This window comes from Lichenostomus cassidix, chromosome 3 (assembly GCF_008360975.1).
Source record: "Lichenostomus cassidix isolate B80296 chromosome 3, HeHo_3.0, whole genome shotgun sequence".
Lineage (NCBI taxonomy): Eukaryota > Metazoa > Chordata > Aves > Passeriformes > Meliphagidae > Lichenostomus > Lichenostomus cassidix.
Window position 1 is genome coordinate 91128246 of NC_139483.1, and position 22993 is coordinate 91151238.

The following is a 22993-nucleotide window of genomic DNA, read 5'->3' on the forward strand; positions in this document are numbered from 1 at the left end:
CACCACACCACAGATTTCTTACGGCTCCTCTTCCCTTCCTGTCTGAGGAAGGACTTTCTCAAAATGTTTGGTAGTAAGTCAACTTGCCAGGCATTTTCTAACATGCAGAGCCCTCGGCAGCCTACAGAACATGCTGTCAGTGTGCATGAGTTTATGTTTACCAGCAGTCGAACCGTTGTGATTTCTGTTCATACGCTTGGAGCCACTGCTGTCATCCTGTCCCTGTAGCCTCTTGCTACAAATTTCTTTCATTTCTTGGTTGCTGTTAGGGAAATGTAGAGATGTAAATTAAAGCATGATGAGCATTGTGACAGCAAGAAATATTTCTGTACTGGTCACAAAAATTGAGATACTAGTTAAACAGATAATGGGTGTTCAGTGTAAGGAAATATGGCTGCTCAAAACACTTAAATTAGAGAGGTAGTGTGATAATATTTTCCTAATGTGGAGATTATTTTTATGAATACAAAGCAGAATCAAAGATGAGAACATCAGAAGTAGTACTAGAGTTAAGAAGCTTGGTTAGGCCTTCTCCAGAAAACCTGAATCAGATTTCTCCAAAAGCCAGGCTAGGGAATCTGTTCCTCAAAACTAGAATATGATGAAAGTGTTATGCTGTCATGCAGAATTACTCTTCTCATGACACTAGCCCACTGCACACAATTACATTTGATGGTGTAGCATAAAGACAGTTGTTATTTCCCATTTTTTCTGTAAGCACTGCCTCTGTGCATGAATTTACGCAAGTTTAACAAACAGCATTAATTGGAATTTACGCGTGCAACAATGCTATTAAAAATGAATGTGAAATAGATTACTTATGTCCTCCAATATGCCTAAAGCATTTTTTTTAGTATTTATTCCTGTTATCATTCCAAACTATTTTACAATAGCTACTTTTAAAATTCATGGGATATACTTTTAAATAATTGATAACTAAATATATTGCAGGGCTCAAGCATCTAATTCTGTTTTGCAGCTCAGATTTTCTCAATTGGTAAATGTAACATAAATTCCTAAACTTCTGAATGTCTAGGGAATTGAGTCAACCTGTAATATAACTGACAGAAGAGAGTCCATGAGGTATCAAATATGACACTGAAGAATGTAATGTTAATGTGTTAGTCAACTGACAAAGAAACAGTATTAACAGTAGAATATTGTGGTGGGTTGAACTTGGCCGGTCACCAGGTGCCCACCAAGCCACTCTATCACTCCCCTCCTCAACAAGACAGGAGAAAGAAATAAGGGGATAAAAACTTGTAGGTCAAGATACGGCAGTTTACTAAACAAAAGTGAAAGGTTGTATGTACAAGAAGAGAAAAAAAGCCAAATACTTTTTTCTCTACGTCTGATCAGCAGGTGATGTCCAAACGCTTCCCGGAAGTAGGACTTCAGCACATGTACCTGTTGTAAATAATGAGAACAACCTCTTCTTCTTCCTTCCTTATAGCTTTTATTGCTGAGCCAAAATCATATGGTATGTAATATCCCTTTGGTCAGTTTGGGTCAGCTGTCCTGGCTAGGCCCCCTCCAAAGACCTTGCCCACCCTCAGCCTGCTGGGAGGTGGTGGGGCAGAGTGTTGGAGAGACAACACTGATGTTGTGCCAGCACTGCTCAGTGGTAGCCAAAATTCTGCTGCATTATCAGCTCCTTTCTAGCTATCGATATAAAGCACAGCACTGTGAGGAGTGGTGTGGGGAAAAATAACTCCATCTCAGCTAGACCCAGCACAAATGTGTATGCCTCAACCAGAGCACTTTTTATTTAGGAGTATTCTCTTTTTAAATATTATACTAAAAGGGGGGAACTAATGTTACAGAACAGAAAGCTTGAAATAGCAGATTTTTGTTTTCACTTGTTGTGTGTATGGTGAATACAAGAGAATAACACTGTGGAGATTTTTTTAATTCAAATTAAAGGTATTAGCTGTGATATTGAAAAATAGATGTGTCTTTTGTTTTACAGGGCAAGGTGAATTAGTCTTACTGTCTCAGTATCTCAGTTTTATGTCTTTAGCAATATGAATATGGTAAAATGTAAATCTTATAAAGTGTAGCTTCCAACTAGAGATTAACTTCTGTAAGGAGCAGCTAAGCGATACTGGAAGGGAATTGGCATGTAATTCATTAAGGTGCAGAAAGAGCCCATAAAGGCTGCTACGGTGAGCATTGCCTATTTGCCAGATAACCCCATGGTACAGTCAGCTTCCCAGACAGCAAAGGAGCAATACACTGGCTGCCTTCCCATGTCCCTGAACTACTCCAGAACTGTTCCTGTCATAAGTCCCTGTGGTACATCTGCTCTGAACAGCTTAGATTGGAAGAAACATCTGGTCCAATGACTCTTAGCCATAGGAAGAAAATCGTGGCCATAGGAAGACCTAAAACTAAAGTTCAGTGTTTAAAAAGATTTGGTTACTTCTGTCCTAGCACAAGAGAGATACTGAGCTCTTTGCAGAAGAACATAATAATTTTAATTTTACTTGAATTTTCTGCTCTGGGGATATGCTGCTTTTATGCCAGTACCGCAGAGGAATATTCCATGTCTCCTTTCACCTTGTGCATCACTATTTCCATTGATTTCTGTTAGAGAGGTGCAATTTTTCTCACATAAACAGTATTTCTCCTGTTTGGAAATTGTTCTGTTAGTAAAATTCTGAAGTTCAGTAAGTGAATACAATAGAATATGTGGAGGAAAGAATTCCTACAGCAGTCCTGCATTGACCTGTTTCTTGTGTACACGTGACAATATGTTCAAGGAAATTCTCTGACTTTTAAGCTAATGATTTTTAATATTCCCTCACCAAAGAAATGTTCTTAATTACAAAGCAACATCATACTTTTCCTCAATTATGAGAGAAGGGCATGAGGAAACATCTGCAAAAGGCGCATTTTCCCCAGTGGCGAATAAATTAGTTTCAGGTTCCTTCTTAAGATTTGGCTGCAAGGAATGAGAATGCCAAGAGAAGTCTTTTTTTGTTATTGATAACTTTTACCTGCTTCTGAATGTAATTCTTTCGTTGTTATTTTTCCAGACCTAGCAAATAAGCTATTTCCTCGTCTCTTTCCTTCACTTTTTGTCTGTGATGTCTTCATGAGAAAAAAATAGATGATCCAAGAGCAAAGCAGTGGAAATAAAAAGACAGGAAAAGTAATTTCTGTGAGCTTTTTTATCCTTTCCTCCCCCCCCACAATTTCCTACTCCTGTCTCTTTTTCTTTTTGCAGACCATTCTTACCAGTTCTTCTCTGGAGCATTGCCACAGGTTTCTGAGATGATCACAGTCAAAATGTCTGTGCTGAGTGTGATTGTCTTTCTTCCTGTTCTATGACATTTCTTTTATCCTAAAGGAAAATAACATTTTCCTTTAGGATAAAAAAGAACATTTTTCAGTTCTCTGAATTGTTGACTTTCCTCTATATTTCCATTGTAGTCCCTCCCTGACTCCATTAAGATGCTTGCAGTGAATTTCTTGAGTTAGTGAATAATATCTCAACACTTAGTGACAGTGTTCTGGGGATCACTGTGTATCGATCTCAGGCTTTTCAAAATAGAATTTGGAATCTTAGTTAATAATCCTCCACCCAAGATTCCAAAAACTTTATATACTGGAGTCCATTCAGTGAGTTGTTAAGAAGATACTTAGAAGGCACCTCTCTAAAAATGACACCTGTGCTAACTTAGCTGAAAGAGCACCCATATAAAGGAGGTAATAGTAGTTTTTTAGATTAATCCAGCTGTAAACTTTCTGGAAGAATTGTACTATCACATTTTCCATGTAATGAGATCACCAGGCTTCAGTCTTGTCTGGACTGTATCTGTAACATCCAGATTTTGTTTGCAGACCCCAAATCTGAATGACCACTAAATAATTGGTTTCATGAGTAATTTGACCAATTGTTATTTCTGCAACTCCCTAAGACACTGAGGAAAAGCAGGCAAGAAAAGACATTTGTATCCTTAACATCTGTGCTGCTAGTGTTTAGATAGGGCATGTTTACAAAAGCACTCCAGAGGTACTTCCCACACTCCCATATCCTATTGGAAATGACCCATACTTTGAACTTGTTTGTCATGTTTAGTTGATTGTAGCCATTTCTAAACCATAGTTTATCCAAGGAGGTGATGGTTTTCCAGGGCTGGAAAGAATCACTGTGTCTTGGTGTGAAAAGTCTGACAGCATTACTTATTTCTCTAGTGTACTTGTATTTTGTGACTTTGAAGACAGGCTCTTAATTCTCCAGTTGCTCTAGATGTTACCGTTTTTACCAAGCATTCCAATTAAGCTGATATTGGGTCAGTAAAAACCACCTGTTTCTTTCTTAAAATACTCCTGTAGCATAAGGAATGATACTACAGGATAAACCAGGTTGTGGAACTGTGTTGTGTCAGCTACTCTTCATCACAGATGTGCACTTTCATTTATGTCTGACAGGAAATGGCGTGGGGAAAATTATTGTTAATTATCTGACAATATTTTTCTGCACGATTTTGTTCTTTGAGAATTTGCTGGTTTACTCATACTTTTTGCAGATTTATGAGTCAGAGGACTTTTTGACTGTATTTTCCCAAGTTATTCATGTTATATTCTGAAGAATACAGGACATCAAAGTAGCAGTGTGTTTCATTTTAAGAGAATGAGTAGATAAGCTACTGTCATTAAACACATGCAATACTGTATTCTTAGATAGAAGCTCATGTGAAATTTCTGTGTGTAATTTTGCTACATGTGTTTCTACCTCAAGAGGCAATCCCTGGATTATTGTCAAAAGAATTCTTTCTGCTTTATATACAATTGTCCCACAGGCTTTTCCTCTCCTAGGATCTTCTGTGAAAAATGGCTTTGCCTCTTGGATATAGTCTGCTGCAGCCAGAAAGGGATACATGCAAAAAAAAAAAAAATTTGCTTGCCATTTTTTCCTCAACCCAGAGATTGTTGCCCTGCTTAATGGCCTATTCTCACTTGCATATTATATTCCTCCTTTTCACTGGCTGACATTTTTCTCTCTGACTTAAGAAATTTTTAGCTACAACTGAGCCTAAATTTCACCTCCAAGTTTGCAAAAGGCCTTCTGAGGGAAATGGTCCAGTTTTTAATGTTTGTTTCTGATATATATGTGTGGATAATATATTATCTGTAATACATTTTTGCCACTGATCACTTTCCCTCTGTTGTTTTTCACCTTTCTTCTAACCTTTAATTTATGTAAGTGCTTGGGTACTGTGCCAGATGATTTCCAGGAATACATTTCTGTCAAGATATATTCGTGAGTCTTATACAAAAAACATGGTTAAAATGAAGATTTATTATGAAACTGTGGACAAAATATATCAGACTTCAATAGGAAATAGATGCGAAAAAATCAGTCCTGCGTGATAGGCAAAATATTGAAGAAAAATGACTAGCAACACTTCCTAATTAAACCAGTGTTTAGGATATAAAATTTACAGTCTTTTAATATAGTATACTTATTTCAGTATGCAGAGATCATAAATGCCTTATGAGTACCAGGTGAAATTTTACCTGGTATTGTTACAAGTTCAGAGTTTAAATAACAACGGAAAGTGTTTGCTAAGAAGGTCTTACTTGGATAACTTGGAGCATTCTGTATGCATAATGAACACTTAGCATAAAACTTGTATGCTTTCAAATTATCTGGTATGCCTAGATGTTCCAATATATTGTCATGTTCATGTAACAGGCTTCATTTTTAAAGCTGGGTCTTTTTTTGAGACCTGAAATAGAATATAGTTTACAAATAAAAAGTTTTACTATGACTTTTACCTCACCCACGTGAATAATCACACCAACAAATACAAATCCCTTGACTGAAACTGCTTTGGGCTCCAAAGTATTTCTTTCTGGATGGATTTTTTGTATTTTTTACTGTAATTAATCATATAATGTTTCCTGAATGCAAGGTTTATAAAAGTTGTCCTGTTTCCTCACATATTATAGGGAGCTTTTTCCCTTCCATCTAGAATATGGTTTTAACATGTTTTCATTTGGAAACTGAACCTGAAGCATGCATTTCATGGAGAGGAAGCACTTTGTTTCATTGCTATTCTTAGTGTTCTTTTTGTGTCGTTTTTAGCACAATGTCCAGCGAATGAAATTCGAACAGAATCATCAGGAGTGATCCTCAGCCCAGGTTATCCAGGCACTTATCCCAACTCTCAGACATGTTCTTGGACTATTAAGGTTGAGCCAGGATATAATATCTCCATTTTTGTAGAAATGTTTCAAAGTGAAAAGCAATTTGATGAGCTGGAGGTATTTGATGGTAAGAGAGATTTAAATTCTATCTGATTACACAAGAACAAAAATATTTGGTCTAGTGGGCCTTGATTTCCAGTTGGTTTTATAATGCAGTGATATATCTGAAACTTAAACAATAATTCTGAATTCTATTACTTTTGCCTTAAATCTCAATCTGTTAGCCAATTAAAGTTTTTATAGATGTATTCAAGACAGAGAAGATTTTTAATTTTCTTAGGTGGTGTTACAGAAGGAGCAGTAACAGCTGCAGCTTCCTGACCAAAGTCACAGAGTTTTCTGTTTCGTTGGAAATGTATGGAAATGTATATGTCTGAAAGGAGAAGTTAACATGCTGTTCTGCAATAGTTCATTTCTGATGAGAAAGTATTTTGGGATTATAATTCAATTTGTCCAAATTAATAAAATTGAGTCTAAATACTGAAATTTGAGTTCAAATATCCTGTCTGCTTTCTCCATAGCATAGCAGACCAGTGCTGTTCACTGTTTGAATATGCCACTGTTGGAGTGTTCAACCATCTGTTTTGGGACAGAGAGCAGTGAAACGACCAAACCTCATTTTCTAGTGTTATTAATATTATCACCTCTCAAAGGTCCCTACTTAATCCTTATTTTCAACTGCATTCTGAAGTTATTATGACTTATGTTCTCATTGATTGACAAGGATAACTAGTCTCTGATTCTTCTTAAATATATTTCTATTCATTTAGACACCATTATCATATCGCCTTCATTAACCAAGAATATATGATAACTATGATAGAAACTATGAATATTCACTGTGGGAATTTCACAGCATGAAAAATATTAAAAGGTCATATCTTTTGAGGTATCTTGCTCTAAGTATTTTTCTGAAGGATTAGGTTTTTGATGTCTAAAATTACTCTTTTTTTTCATTTTTTGGCAAAAATATTAAAAAACCCCACAATATTTTTAATGCTTTTAAAAATTCCTCTTTATTAGCATTTTTTTTTCATAACATGTATGCTGGTCCATGTCAGGTTAGTGCAGAAAATAGTCTGCAAAAAATCTGGTAAGACTGGCTTTTCTTCCATTCTATTTTGTATCAAAGACAACGTGTAGCATGACTAGAACTTTTCTAGTGGTCTGATCACTTTGTTTTCTTTTGAAGAATTCTGTTGAAATGGCATAATTTTCTTCATGTATATTTCTGTTTTCTTCCTATGAATTTAAATGTAATGAAACCAGATCATAAATAATAGATCCGAGAGGAGAATTATCATAGTTCCTACATTTTTAGGCATTTTAATTTCATGGCATGAAATAATATTCTTACAAATTCATCTCTAGAGCAGCTCTGCAGAAGTAATTTTTTCTACCACCTACCAGCAACCTTAAGTGAAAAAGATAATGGCATATTTATAACCTCTCAAATACAGTGCCATGGAGAGACTCCTAGCTCTCAACAAGTTGATATTCAGATATGACACATTGCAGTGCCTTGCAGAGATGCTTGGTTGGGTCCCTGTGGCCACATTAGCAATGTGCTTTCCTAGACTAATTATTTGTACATCTCAGCATGATGAGTTTTTTGGGGCAGAAGGCAATGCTGATGTGGCTATACTGTTACCAGTCATGGCTATAACTCAGACTCCAATGTTCCTGCATTTTGCAACAAATACATGTGATATTGCGGGGCCTTGGGTGGTCCAAAAATGTGAGCTTTATTTAGGTTAGTAGAACTGCACTGATCTGTCTATAACAGGTAAAGATACATCATCAAACATTGTGCAGAAACTGTGTAAAGATTTACAAGACAGATTTTAGAGAATTAGTGTCTGCTAAGGCACATGCCTCTGTGAGGCACATTGCTTTGTAAGGCAGCTTTGGAATGCAGAGCACAGCAGGGACTACACCTACCTGACCACACTGTAGATGATGGTGCTTCAGCAGCTGATGATGATCAGGGTAGGCATCCAGTCAGCGAGGTCACCCTGGTCACTGGGAGCAACAAGCCCATTAGCCATTCCCACTTACCAGTCCTGCCCTTACAAAATCCTATCTGGATTCTAAACCAGAGAAGCCATAAATGTTATATGAACATAATTATTAAAGTGTATTGAGCTTGAAAACACTGCATTCAGGCTATACACTGAATAGCATTCATTTAATACAGAGAGTATTATTTTTTCTCCCTAAAATAAACCAAAACCAATCTATAACTGAAAATAGAAGGAAATGTCAACTTTTACCTAATATTCAAGAAAACATCATATGACAGACACCATGCCAGAAGTTGAGTATTTATTTCCTTATATAGACAAACTGTGAAATAATAATTAAATAAATGTCAGATTAAAAAACAACTGAGTCATGCTGCTGACGTTCCTGAGCACCATCTGAAGAGCTGCCTGCTGAGTAAAGTACAGAAACGGAAACTTGGCTCCAGGAAAAACAAAGCAAACTAAAACACATTGAATCAATTGTCTGATCTCCCAATGACTAAAAGATGTGGCGTGGCATATGGTGATGCAAACTAATTTCATGATCACTAATAAGGGTTCTCACCTTGTTGCAGGTAGTTGGTCTTTATTCGTAAAAGTACTTTTTTTAGTCCCATAATATGAGAATTTTGAAAGAACATCTACATTCCAAATTACAACAAGTATATTAAACAGATTTACAAAAGCCAAAGTGAAGCACAGAGTAACTGAGTCAGATGTCTAAATCATTTTTTCAAGCAAAAATAGGAATTGACCTTAGCATTCCTTATCATTTATGCTACACTGTAATCATCAAATACTAACTCTGTAATATGATAAACAAACGAGTCAATGAGGCATTTTGATTGAGGGAATGCTGAGCAACCTATGCCTAAAGCAATGCTTATTTGTTATTTTGCATATGCATTTATTATTTAGAATTTCTTTAGTAATACTTACTTAGTTGTAGTGTTGTCATTAGGGTGAGTGAAATACAGTTCCCAAGAACTGGGAGGTAATCTTAATGTTCATGGGTTTTTGTGGCTTCTATAGCATCCCTTTTGTACCTGAAATGTCCCAGTCAGAAAATATACTTTTTTAAAAATTGAACTGGATGGGTGTGACAATTGTATTCAATTTTTAGGTGAATTTATAATAATATATAATATTTTGATATAATTTTTGTATAATTAGTCCCAAAGTCATTATCTGTGGCTCTAGGATTTTATTGAGGTAAAATAGTGGTTTGCTGCCAGGACACATTTTTTAAGCATCCTGTATTAAGTGTATAATATAAGTATATATAAGTGCATAATATAAATGTATATATTTTACACAAAAATGAAACCATAAGAAACATACAAATTAACAGAATAGAGTCCTAGAGAAGCATGTAAATTCATAGCATTTGTACATATGTGCATTCCACAGTGAAACTGAAACTGTGATGGTCTTACATGTGACAGAGCTTCTTTTAGCTACTGTATTCATTATGTAATATGGTGGTGTTTAAATTATGCAAGATTTACAGTATCAAAGAATGTATACCTTTGCTACCACTCACTAGTTGGAAAAGAGCTTAAATAAATAATAGATATAAAAGGGCAAGGAGACGAAACACAGCGTCTTTCAATGTAGTTGTGTCAAACAGAAATGAACATTTTTTTTCTTTAAATCCAGTACATTTTTCAGTGTTTATGGCAAAATCACTAATTGCATTATATTTCCATTTTGTATGTATCAAGATTTTTATTTTTCCCTGTAGTGAAAGCCTAGAACCAGATGGACAATTTAAATAGAGATCTGTTAATTATTTCCCTAACAATGATGTGTGAGGCTATTTCCTATTCTACCATGTTCACATCCACAGCTGAGTTAAAATATGGAAAGAATTACTTAAACTCATAGTAATTTAAAACTTCAATAGTTTCTTTATTCATTTCTGAAGGTTCTTCTGGGCAAAGCCCTTTACTGGTTGCTTTAAGTGGAAATCATACTGGGCAACTGAACTTTACAAGCAAAATGAATCAGCTGTACCTCCGCTGGTCAACTGATCATGCAACCAGCAAGAAAGGATTCAAGATTCGTTACTCAGGTAACTATTCATGCTTTCTGTTAAATTATACTTTGTGGTTATACTGTTGTTCAGCTAGATTTAAAGCCATGACAACTATTCAGCATCAAATAGAACTTGCAGTATAATGTCTCTGAATGTTTCTCTGAAAATATATATATATATATAAAATATATATTTATATTTATATTTATATTTATATTTATATTTATATTTATATTTATATTTTTCTATTATATTTTTATATTTCTCTGAATATAATGTTTCTCTGAAGATAATTTATTATGTACATTTCAAGCATGTGTAATCATTCTGTTGCAAGTTTAAGATAAGCACAGAGTTTGGTGTCTCAGTTTTTTCCCAGTGTGCTGGAGATCTCCAGATTAATACTTCTCCAATTAATACTTCTCTCGACACCTGTTCTCTTGTCTTTCCAGAGCTGGAGAGAGGCCTTTGAAATGCAGTGGTAGGGATAACCCTTAGTTTTACACAGAAGTACTCAGAAGTGAGCATTTTTGATCCTGAAATGTTGTGCAGTATTTCAGCTGCAATTCAGTACACAATTATTAGTTTTACAATTTCCTAGAGTTGCAGTTTACAACTCTCATTACTATGTTTTTCTTCATGTACAAATAAATGGAAAACCGAGGGGAAAAAAGCGCCTAATTTCTTTAACAGGCTGCATGTGAATCTGGTATTGTGGTAAAATAAAACTATTTAAGTAGTCTATCTAAATAGTACCAAAAATATTCCCCCTATTAATAATAAAAATCAGGAAGAAACATATTGCAGTACTGGGTTATATGGTATGTGTAGACATATTGACCCTTAATCAGTTTAGAGCTTGTTTATGATGTTTCCACACGTACATCCACAGACACATTGCTACTAAAAGGCTTGGCTTAGGGATCATTTACATGATGTAAATAGTGTGTGTGAGAGAGAAAGGTGATAATTGCTGTCGTTAACATTTGCTTTTTCTGTTTGGACTTGATTAGCAATGTAAAGGTTGTGTGTGTTAATTTTGGTGGCTAATAATTGTCAATATAAATTAAGTAGAGAAAGGAATACTAAGAATGGTTTAGCAGAACATTTCATCAAGCACCAGATACATCCCATTTAATCATGATGAATGCTCTTCAGGGAGGCAGTTTTTGGGAAGCTCAACTCTTTTTCTGTGTCATCCATGCACTGCCTGTCTAACGTCTGGAAAGTTTCTTTTGTTACTGAAACATAGATCAGGGCTCAGCTCACAGCATAATAATCATTGCTTGAGGGAGTTAAGAACTAAGCAGAAACTGTGAGCAGTCAGGAAAAAATCAGTCAGTAAAAGCATTATGTTCACCTGCACCTTTGGAATATTACTACAGACAAACTGAAGCTGAGGGATGGGAAAGGGAAAGTTGTTTTCAAGCATATTGGAGATGAATTTAGTTTTTCATAGTGAAAAAGCAATTGCAGCACTTAATAGATGGATTGAGAGCATGCAAGAGGGAAGAAAGAGAACCTGTCACATCATAGCCCGCAAATGTGTGGCAGTGAAGGGAGTGGGCTTACAGTCATTACTTCAAAGTGAGGAAGCAATTTCAGGGTTACATGAATAGGCTTAATGCAAAGAATTTATTTTGCAAGTATAAAATTAAGGTTTTTTGATTTTTGAGGAATGGGAAATTATTTTGTACTTTTGCATGTACACAAAACATGTTTTACAGTAGTGAAGAAGTGGTCTGTCTAATCACTAGGCTCAATTCATCAATTGTTATGGCACTAGCTGTGACTAAAAATAAAATTGGGGGACTGGAGACAGAAATGCAATCCTTGTGGCTGTGTTTTAGGAACAAAGAACAGTTTCGCTTTTTCCGCTTCACTAACACTCAGTGCCTGCATTTTTCTCTAAACTTCTGTACATTTTACATGAGATTCAATGGAAATAATCAGCATGAAAGAAGAGTAACAGTGAGCGGCAGCATAAACAATTGGATTTGAATCCTAATGAGGGAGAGCAACATCATGAAAGTAGGAAAAATACAAGATCCCAAAAAGGCTATTGATACTGTGGCAGCTGTGACTGAGCCAGCAGGCTTCCTCATAATGAAAAACCTTTTGAAATGAATTAGTGCCCTCCCATAACCCTTCCCTTCTTCTCCAGCTATGCATGTGCACAAAATTTTGTAAATTGTGGGTTTGTCACAGCTAGATTTCATTTGTAGATATGAATTTTATTCACTGTTAAAAAATGCTAGAAGCTTGCGTGGGACTGCCTAATATTTTCTTCAGCATACAATCTTAATTGTGTAAGTTGTTTTTTAAGTATTATTAGTATGTTTACTATCATGTGCTAAATCTCAGTAGGAAGAAGCTGTAGCATTATAGCAGATGGGTATTCTTTTAAGGGCTTTCACATCTTATAGAAGCACTAGCATAGATTTTAGTTTAAATTATACATTTCCTAACTGCACTAACATCTTTATATTAAATGATCTCTTTCTTAATCTATGGAGTATCTGCATAGCATTCCTCAGTAATTTATGACCCTGAATGCACATTCCTACCCAAGCAAGCTAGGGTAAAAGCATAACTAAGAAGAGGCATATGATTTTTTTTTTTTTTAGTTATCGGGGCACTCTGATTTTGGTTGGTAAAAAATTAAATTAATTTCCCCAAGACAAGTCTGTTTTTCCCATGACATTAACAGCTCAGTGATCTCTCCCTGTCCCTATCTCAGCCCACAAGCCTTCTGTTATATTTTCTCTCCCGTCTGGCTGAGAAAGGAGGTGATTCAGTGGGTTTGGTGTACATCAGCATTCAGCCAGGGTCAACCCAGAACACCTTTTTATGCTCTTTCAGCCTCATATGTTATTGCAAGAAGCCTAATTCTTCACCATTCATTTCACATAATTTTTAAGCTTTGGACATGTTAAACGATGTTCCTACTCTATTTCAGTTTAAAATAAAAGAATATTGATTGGTTTTTCTTTACATTTTCCAGTAGATGGTTACAAGTGACAAAGGAACTGTGTGAAGAAATTCATAAGACTGTATAATTGTTTCTTCTCTGATTTGTAAACTCTTAGGTTGTGATTCGCTGTAGTAACTTCAGCAGGAAGGTTGCAGTGGAGGTTTATACAGTACTGTGAATCAAGAAAAATGTGCAATATGATTTATAAATGTTGAACCACCAGTAAGAACAGTTGTCATATAAATAGCAGGTTATTTAGTCAGATATTTAGTTTTTGAAGGGGGAGATATTCACAATTATATCACAAAAGAGGGAATAGGCCTTTGCAAATTATCTTATTCTTTTCATATTGTTTATTTGTTAGATTTTTAAATCTAACAAATAAACAATATGAAAAGAATAAGATAATTTGCAAAAAAAAAAAAATTCTTTTGCATAAAATGCAATGAAAAAGAATGACAGCCTGATCCTTTTTTTGTTGCTGGGTTGAGTATTCTCCATTTTGATCCTGTATATTATAAAGTGAAAAGTAACATATGGAATAGATGGTCCATATCCATGGAAAAATTAAGTAAATCGTTTAGTAATAAGAAAAGGTATATTTAGTTTTCTTGTGTGACCATACCTAAGTACTTAAGCCAGTGTCCAATTTCTTATCTGTAAAGTGAGTATGACAGTAACCCTCTATCACATTAGATATTTTAAGATATTTAAAGAATAGCAGCACAAAGATGTAAGATTCCCCAGTAATATGATGATGACAACAATTAAGTATCCAAAAGGGAAAGTTATAAGATATAAGTATACTAAGCTGTGACTTTTTATCTCTCAACATAAAATGTAGGATGCAAGCTAAACAAAGCAGTGTGGGATTTGAAGGAAAGCTTTTTGTTTATTTATAATTTCAAGCATAGTACTGTTTCTGTGAATACTTAAAATATCTTCTTCATTTTAGTTTTTTAACTACTGATCAAAAATACTGCTGGGAAATCAAGACCTTTGCTAAAATAAGTTCTTTGGTAAAATGTCATATTATTCACTGTAGAGACTGAGTTCCACAAAATCATCGGAGGGGGGGGTGTTGTTGGACACTGAGGTTAAAATATTTTTAATTTTTAATTGGGAGTAATTTAATTGAATTTCCCTGAGACAGAGTGTCTCAAACAGCAATCCCCCCCCCCAGCATAAATGTTTAAATGTTCCAGCTGTTAAGAGAATAGGCTTTGTTAAAGGAAGAGTGTGGTCCTGCAAATGCAAGATCAGTGTTTACCTGTGTCGCTGTCCACACATCCATTGTCTAGTGATATGTGATTTAGCTGGCAGCTATTATCCTGTTGGTATTCAGTTGCAAATTACAAATACTCTGATGTTAAGTAAGCTGAGTGTTTTGATTATAAGTGAGCTGAAAATGTTCAGTATGTTGCCTTGCAAAATACACTGTTATCTAAGAGGTCTTGAAAGAATGTGGGTGATATGTCACTTGGAAAAGTAAATTAAATCTATAACTGTAAAGTTACTTTGGTCACAGAACAGTCACAGAAGTTTGTCACATTTTGTGGTAAATCACTGTCATTCCTAGATGAGAGCACTCCTGTGTCATTACACCTACTTCAGCTAAGCCTCATGAGATTCCAGGACAGATTCCCTTTTCAGAAACTGGAGGGGAGAAAACCAGCATTTTATCACAGTGGTCCTTGACACAGGGCTGCAATATTTTATGAGTTCACTGTATGGATTTCTGCTTAAGGTCAAAATTTTCACTCAGCTAACAAAGGCTGTAGTTTTTAGCCTGACATTCTTCAAACATTTGCTTATACTTCAGGTCTTCAGACATTTATTCATTGCTTTGTGTGTGGTTCTTCTATCAATATGTCAGTTCCTGATCCTAGAAGTTGTGTGTGCTTCATCCTGGGCTCTGAAGGCAGTTCAGTTTAAAGAACAGATTAAAAATGGCAAAAAGATACAGATTAAGAAGGGAATTATATGTAGGCTTATCAATGTTCATTTACTGTATCAAGTGCACTTTTCAGAGTTGTAAAATAAAAATCCATCTTCAGAATTTTTTGATAATTTGCTTAAAATGCTTTTCTTCTTTTCATGCTATCTATAGCTTAGACATAATGCATTGTTTTGAGAATCAGTCTTTTCTATATATATTATGCTGCCTTGGTGGCACAAAATACTATAATTTTAGTAGGATTTATGTATGGATGAGGACTACAGGCACTGTTTGCCTCTAACCTTTTTGCTGGCTTCTGACTTACTACAAGCCTACTGCTGCTACTTTAAAATGTCATTAATAAGCATCTCTGTGAGAGTGGAAGGTGGATCTGAGGTATGTTAACTGTTTTAAGCATAAGTTATCCAAATATATATGATTTACATCACAACATGCAAATTATGGGCTTCAGAGACACTACTAACAGTGACGAAACTGTAAAGTTTGGTACTCCAAAGTTTGGGAGCACAGCTCTTTTCTGATAAGTGGGATCTTTTCTGTACTGCTACCTGATGAACTATTGGTTATACTTCCAGAAATCCATTTCACTTCATACAGTCTCATTCACCATACTTTTTGTGTCCCAAACCTTATACTCATTCTGGTCAAAATACCTGTCAAGACAGTCTAGTTGTGCTCCCCATCCTTTCTTTCTGAGCTCCACCCTTTTCCCACCTCTCCCTACAAATCCCAGTCTACTTTTAGTGGTAGAAAACACAAGATTTTTCTTGATCCAGCTTTTATCTACCTTTTTTCCCATCTAGCTTCCCATCTTAATTTCCCTTGCTTCCTCTTTACAATGTCTCCCCTAATTTATCCTGCTCCTTCCTTTCGTCTGTCCCTGATCTTTCTTTGTCTCCCACTAGTCAATGTCATTTGATTTTTTAAATTTTTCTTTCCAGTTTCTTTCCCTGAATCATGTTTTACTCTGAACACAGTCTCTGACACACCAGTCCTTTTGGTGCCACTTCTAATAGCTGACCAAGTCCTTCTCTTTCTCTCCTTTTCATCACTTACTCCTAGCCTCCAATCCCTCCCTTCCTATTTCTCATCTCTGCACAATCTGTCGTGGCTATTCTTCCCCATGGCTCTTTAATCAGCACCTTCATGTCAAATATTCTTTCTCTTTTTTCTCCAGTTATAACCTCCTTACCCTGTCAAACTCATCTCATAATTTTATATTCCCACCTGAACATCCGTCTTTAACTTTCACAGTGGCAGATGACCACAAAGCTTTACCAAGACATCTTGGTTCCCAGGTCTCCTCTATTTCCTCCAGGTCCATGCAGCTGCTGCCACTCACTCACCTTGGGTTGTCCAGAAAAGTAAGCATTAGTAAGAATAGGTTGAAGAGATAGTTGAAAGCAGCAAATATACAGGAATCATCAAGGTATCTGGAAAAGGAGGATACAGTTTTCTGTAGAAGATCTGAAACAATAAACTTTAGGAATTATTTTCAAAGGGATGTTTAAGTAAATTGTGAGTGGTACTACTGTTTTGTCTTCCTCCTTGTTTTCTGCTACCAGTTTCTTAGTTCAAAAGATTTTTTTTTCTTGGCTTTTTTCTGAACTCCATTTGATTCACTGGAGACCTTAAATCATGCTTTTGGGCAGGCATTGTTAATTGTTACACCATAAGTAACAATTATGACTGATAGATTTCCCCTGCGGCTCCCAAGGAAATTTTCAGTATTTTGACATAATTCTGTGTAATTCAGCAGCCTGAATGTCATGCCATTTTAAAGCTGCTCTCTCTGGATGTTCATATATACTTATTGTTGTCATTTACCACAGCTAAAACATAGCAATAAATACCCTGGCAATCAGAACACAAAGTTCAACACGTTATGCTAAAAATCTTGTTATGGGCAAAAAAACCTTATGCTTTTATGTCTAGCCAAGAATTTAATGTTAGAATAACTGAACGTTAGCAGTTTAATAAAAGAATTACTAGTCCATATTAAATGGTTATAAGAGAAAACAAAAAAAAGAATAAATGAAAGCTTCTATACAGGAAAACAGTACGGTTAGAATTGCTGTGCAGTGTTACTGGGCTACAGACAAATATTTTCTGTCCAGAATTGCAGTACTGATGTAATAAATTTGGAGTTTTTGTCTGAATTGCATATTTTATTTATGACTCACCTGCTATTCTTAAGATCTAGGATATTTAAAATTAAATAATGCTTAAGAGGTTAATCAACTGGAGCTGATTTTAGAGGTCTTAACCTGCTTGTTTTGCAGTAAAAATAATATTTATTCTTCAATATGTTGAAAGGAAAATTAAAGCCATGTTTATTGTATTTCTTTAAATGTCAGGCCCCCTTTTAAATTTAAAGAGTAATTTGATAATTAATATAATTTAATTAGGTATGCCCGTGAGTATCACCATACTTATAAAGGACACGGAACATGGCCCCAGACAATTGTTTTACTGGACCATCTTGGATCATTGATTTTCATTCTGGTTTTAATTTTTTCCTCTATGATTTAGTTTGGGGTTTTTTTAAATAATCCCCAAGTGAAACAATGTATAGAAATAACATTTCAAGTAGAAATAATGTTGCTTAATTGGGAATGATATAATATAATTCCAACAGATGACAACATTTTCCAGCATTTTTAATGTTGGACTTAACTGATTATTTTGGGTGTTATTTTTTAGATATATTGACTTCGATTTTTGGCTTCTAAATCTAGACATCTAAAGGAAGTGTTTCTGTTCAGAATATAATCAACTACATAATCTCTGTCAATGAACAAAAACGTCCTTCTTTATGTGGTAACTGATACCGTAGGTGCACCTTAAGGCGAAAAAATACATAATAAAAATAAAAAATAGAGCTAGATATTGAAAGCTTTATACCAAAACCTGTAATTATGCACTTGTGAAAAAAATCAAAACAAAACGACTTCTGGATAATTGTAATTGGAAGATAATATGAACATCACAGTATACATCAGACGCATTTCAGTGTGCTGGAGGGAGTATTCTAACAGTAGTTGCCGTTCAGTGTCCTTCGTATTGAGATTTCATTATCAGTGGAGCTCAACAGTGTCTTCCTTGTGAAGGATGTTCATAGGCTTATTTCAGGGGTGGATGTTCAGTCAGGTTTATTTTCAGCAAGCCATGGTCTTGCCATGCTGCTCCTGAAAAGATAATCTATGTAAGGTTAACATGGTGCATACCTACTTCAAATATGCAGTGACTTACACATCAATGTGAAGTCCAGGTAATTATTTCATATTGCTTTTATCCACTGATAAATTATTGCATTCTACAAACAGATTTGTGTTACAACTCCACATATTGTGTCAAACTATACTGTACTTTTGCTTGATTTTGGTCCAGTTCAGGTACCTCTGTTCCATCCTTACAGACAGATACTACAGCCCTTGTTTAAAAAAATGGTCTTTATTACTCACTTTTTGACACAAAAAACATGTGTTTTTTTTCTTACTCAGAACATGTCTAAAAAATTCCATTTACATGTCACAAGTCCTCAAAGACTATACTCATGAAAACCTCTCTGCAAAAAATACTAGTAGAGTAGTGACTGAAGTTTAGCAAGGTTTCCTTTCATTTCAAAACTCAGACAAGTGCATTATATCTAACTTCAGATCTGTTGTAAATTCAACACTTAAGAAGTTGCACTCAGTTGTTACATTCATTTCATTTGCCGAGTAATATCTTTGAGAGAACATACACAAAAAAATTAACTGCATTTTAGTCTGAAAAAGATGTATCTGATGATGCAGTGTTGCTATTTGTCACATAAATTTTTTAAATATTTGACAAAATGTTTAAACTTTGACTTAGATGTTTAAGTGCAGTGAATTTTTTCTTAATTTATTCATAATTAGTTTTGTACATTGTGTAGCTCTAAGAATAATTTTGTATTTATAAAGTTATCAGATTGAAAGTAGAGTACTGTGAGCGAACATGCTGAACAATCTATATGCTTCATGATTGTAGCTTCCTTATATGCAGTAATATCAACTGGTTTGTGATTATAAATTTTGTTTTGAACTTCAGGATGTTTCTGCTTATGTAGTCTTAGTCTTCACTGAAGATTCCAAAAGTACTGTAAGAGTTTCAATATTAATTTTAGTGGTATTCAAGTTTTGTACATGTCATAAATAATCTGAATTTTGTACATTAAGTGCATTTTATTTGTTCTTAATCATATCCATTCTTTGGTGTTTAGCTCCTTATTGCAGCTTAAACCCTACCTTGAGGAATGGTGGAATTGTAAATAAAACAGGTGGTCCCGCTGGAAGTAAAGTTCGCTATTATTGCAAACCTGGGTATAGAATGATTGGTCACAATAATGCGACGTGCAGGCGCCACCAAAATGGCATGTACCAGTGGGATTCTCCTGTGCCAATCTGCCACGGTAAGATAATGCTTTCTTCTTGAGTAGGCTTCTGTAATTTCATTGCAAAGGCTGTTGCACAAAAAAAAGATACAGCATTGTCAATACTGCTGTATGCTGAGAGAGACACTGACATCATGAGCTGATCCAAGTACATATTGACTTGTGTATTTCATGTGTACAAAGCTGAAGTATTAAGAACTATTCATGCAGTCAAATACAGACCAAATGAAAAATATATTTTCAGTACTTTTTTCTTTAGTAGTATACATACCTATAAGCAGATCACAGGTCATGATACTGTATTACAGAATATTTTATAAAATTCAATAATTGTAAGGAATTCCTTTTCTATTTTAGAAAATCACTGTATAACCAGTGCTTTACAGACATAATTTTTAACTGCTTATCTTTCTTCTTCTTTTATAAGTATATAAATACCCTGAAGCTGAACCAGAATCTACTTTAGCTTGCTGCCCTTGTTAAGAGTAGTTACTGTTTGTCAAATGTACATGCCCCATCCCTGGAAGTGTTCAAGGCTGGGTTGGATGGGTCCCTAAGCAACCTCATCTAGCGGAAGCTGTCCCTGCTTGTGACAGGGATTTGCAACCAGATGGTTTTTAATGTCCCTTCCAACCCAAGCTATTTTATGATAATATCAGGGACTTGGAGAAGAGAATGAAGGCTGTGATTTCTGCCCATATCATATTTGGCCCATTCTAATATGTTTTTATTTGTGTCCACTACTAGTCTGCCTTATTTATAGAATGAAACAATACTAGTATTCGTACTTTAAGAACATTTGATTAAAAATTGCATTTACTTGTTCTTAACTTCGTAAGACATGAACAAGATCAGTTTTTCATGTCTTCTTCAAGAAATGTATTTTGCTTGATGTTCCATCAGTGATGGTTTAGATATTTCTAAAAAGACCATAAGACAGAAGTTCTATTTTGTAGAAATTTGGCTACAGTTGAAGAACTTAAAGGAATAGGGTTCCTATTTATAGAGTGATTTGGTAACTAAATATTTCTTCTGGATGAGCATTTTCATGCCAAGGAGAGTCATGTGGCTACACCCCTACCAGTCCAGGGAGAAGCTCAGACTGTCAGCTTGCCACAAGCATGACCTGTGTATCTGTGCTTTTAGAATCCAGGTTGTCTTCTTCTAATCTCTTATGCCATCATGTTGTATGGTACAATGCCACATACATGCCATATATGATTTGATATGGCATGTGATTCTGTTTGATCTTTCCAAAGGTCACTAAATCATGGGAGAATGTGTGTGTGGTCTGGATGTGAGGTAAGTGTAGGGACAAATGCTGCTTTTGGACTTAAATGAACTGCATTTTAGATGCAGTTTCTGGTGCTTGCATCAAAACTGAAAGTTCAGACTCTTTGAACCAAAGAACCTGCAATGAAGAAGAGGCTTGTATCTTGGGATCAGCAAAGTGGAGGATACAATTCTGCCCCAGATTAAAATGAAGTTTTAACATCTGTATGTGAGATAAAGTTTGGAATCATTTGCTAAACATGGCAGTCTATTGTCATGTGCAGTGCCCTGAGGTGTTTTACCTGTCTTCCATCGGCTAATACAGAGACGTGAAAACTCCTATGTTGTATGCACTAGGCTTGCAGGATGTCTTGAAGGCGTAAGAATCTCAGGTAACTCTAGATAATGGGAAAAGTAAAGTCAAGCCCCATCTGTTGCATTTGATGTGGTCAATACTGTCGCTGAAACTGTGGGAGCTATTTTGCTGGCTAGCTGGCAGGTGTCTTTCCAAAAGGTACTGAAATTTTTACATCTTAATTAGGAGTTCAGGTACTTCAAGCATGTGAGGATAGAGACAGTATTTCTGTATGTACTTGTTAGACTGGGGGAGTTGAGGCCATAACCTGTAGGAGGCCTGTGTTGTATTTTTGTCCAGAATTTAAGATCTTGTGATTCCTCAGCTGTCAGTAATTCTGTGCAAATATATCCTTTATCTGTCTCCTGCTTATCTATCCAGAAAATATTAATGTGCTACTGCTACTTCTACTATTGTTCAATCAAATAGCAGAGTTCTGTGCGATGAAAATAAGATGCATCACTTAGGAATTCGTAAAAAAATAGTGTCATTTTTTTTCATAGTTTCTCCTTTTGTTTTTTAGAACAGTCTAATGTTAAGTGTTTTATTTTACATTTCTACTTTTTATATTTTATGTTCACACTTTTATACCAATGACTGAGAAAGTGTTTCAGATTTCCATTCTAACCTTGAAAATTATGTCCAAACTTAATGAGGTGTGTGAATGGAGAAAAAAGTTATTTCAACAATTTAAGAAAAAATTCCACACTTTTAAGGACAGAATGGAATAATTCACAGAATGGAGGAGAAAAAATGTATAGATGTGTGCAGGACTTGACGTAACATCCCAGAACTTGGTATTGGATGACCAGGGGTGAAAGAGTCTCAGAAAGTAATAGATTCTGAACAGAACTTAAGCAGACTCAAAAAAATCGTAAAATACTTCAGACGCTGTGTCTGCCCTTATTTTATCACTATGTGCAAAAAGGACCTTTGAAATTTTAGCAATCTAGCATGTTCACAAATATTTTTTTCTTGAATTTTAAGCTGTATTTATAATTTCATAAATGTATATGGCAATTTATCTGTAAACAGCAGGAGAAAAAATATTTGCAAGGTTGGTTGTTTAATCTTTAATATAAATTTCTTATAAATGTAAGATTTTTCATTTTAATATATCACTTTACAACACTGGCACAATTATTCCAACTTGTATGTCTGAATGAGGCATATATTGTTCAAAAAACTCGGAAATTGAGTTAATATTTCAAAATTTGTTTAGTACCTGTAATCAAAATGCTTTCTCTGTGAAAATTATTTAAGATTACACATTTGGCCCAGCTCATGGATTTCATTGTAGGATCTTCCTAAATAAAAATACCTTTTATTAGTTCAGAAGTTTCTGTAAAACCAGTCCTGCAGGGTTACATTTGTAATTAATAACTTGAAAGTGTCAGAATTAATTTTTGAAATCAAGTTTGATCATATTATCAAAAATGGGAATTATTTTTTGCATATCTATTACAGTAACATCTGATTTGAATATGAACACATCTAATATGAGTTAATCTGATAGGGTCAGAAAAGATTTTCAATTCTAGTCTTCTCAAATGCAAATGTTTGTAATAATGTCCTGAATGCTGTATAAAGAACTTGACTCCTATCTAGGAAATTAGAACTTACTGTTATTGCTTTCATTTCATTTGTGAAGTGAAAAGAGAAACATGAGTCATGCTACATTCAAAATAGATATGGAGAGAAAATAACAATTTTTACATAAGAACAGTAAGTAGC

General features: G+C 35.0%; 1 protein-coding gene across 1 annotated transcript in view; it reads left to right on the forward strand.

Annotated features, from left to right (window-relative positions):
- Window positions 1-22993, forward strand: part of CSMD1 (CUB and Sushi multiple domains 1) — a 1097029-nt gene that overhangs the window by 989430 nt on the left and 84606 nt on the right. Inside the window, exons 47-49 of the mRNA XM_085056685.1 lie at window positions 6098-6286; window positions 10171-10317; window positions 19462-19650. Of these exons, the coding sequence (XP_084912811.1) occupies window positions 6098-6286; window positions 10171-10317; window positions 19462-19650 (525 nt within the window). The remainder of the gene's footprint in view (window positions 1-6097; window positions 6287-10170; window positions 10318-19461; window positions 19651-22993) is intronic.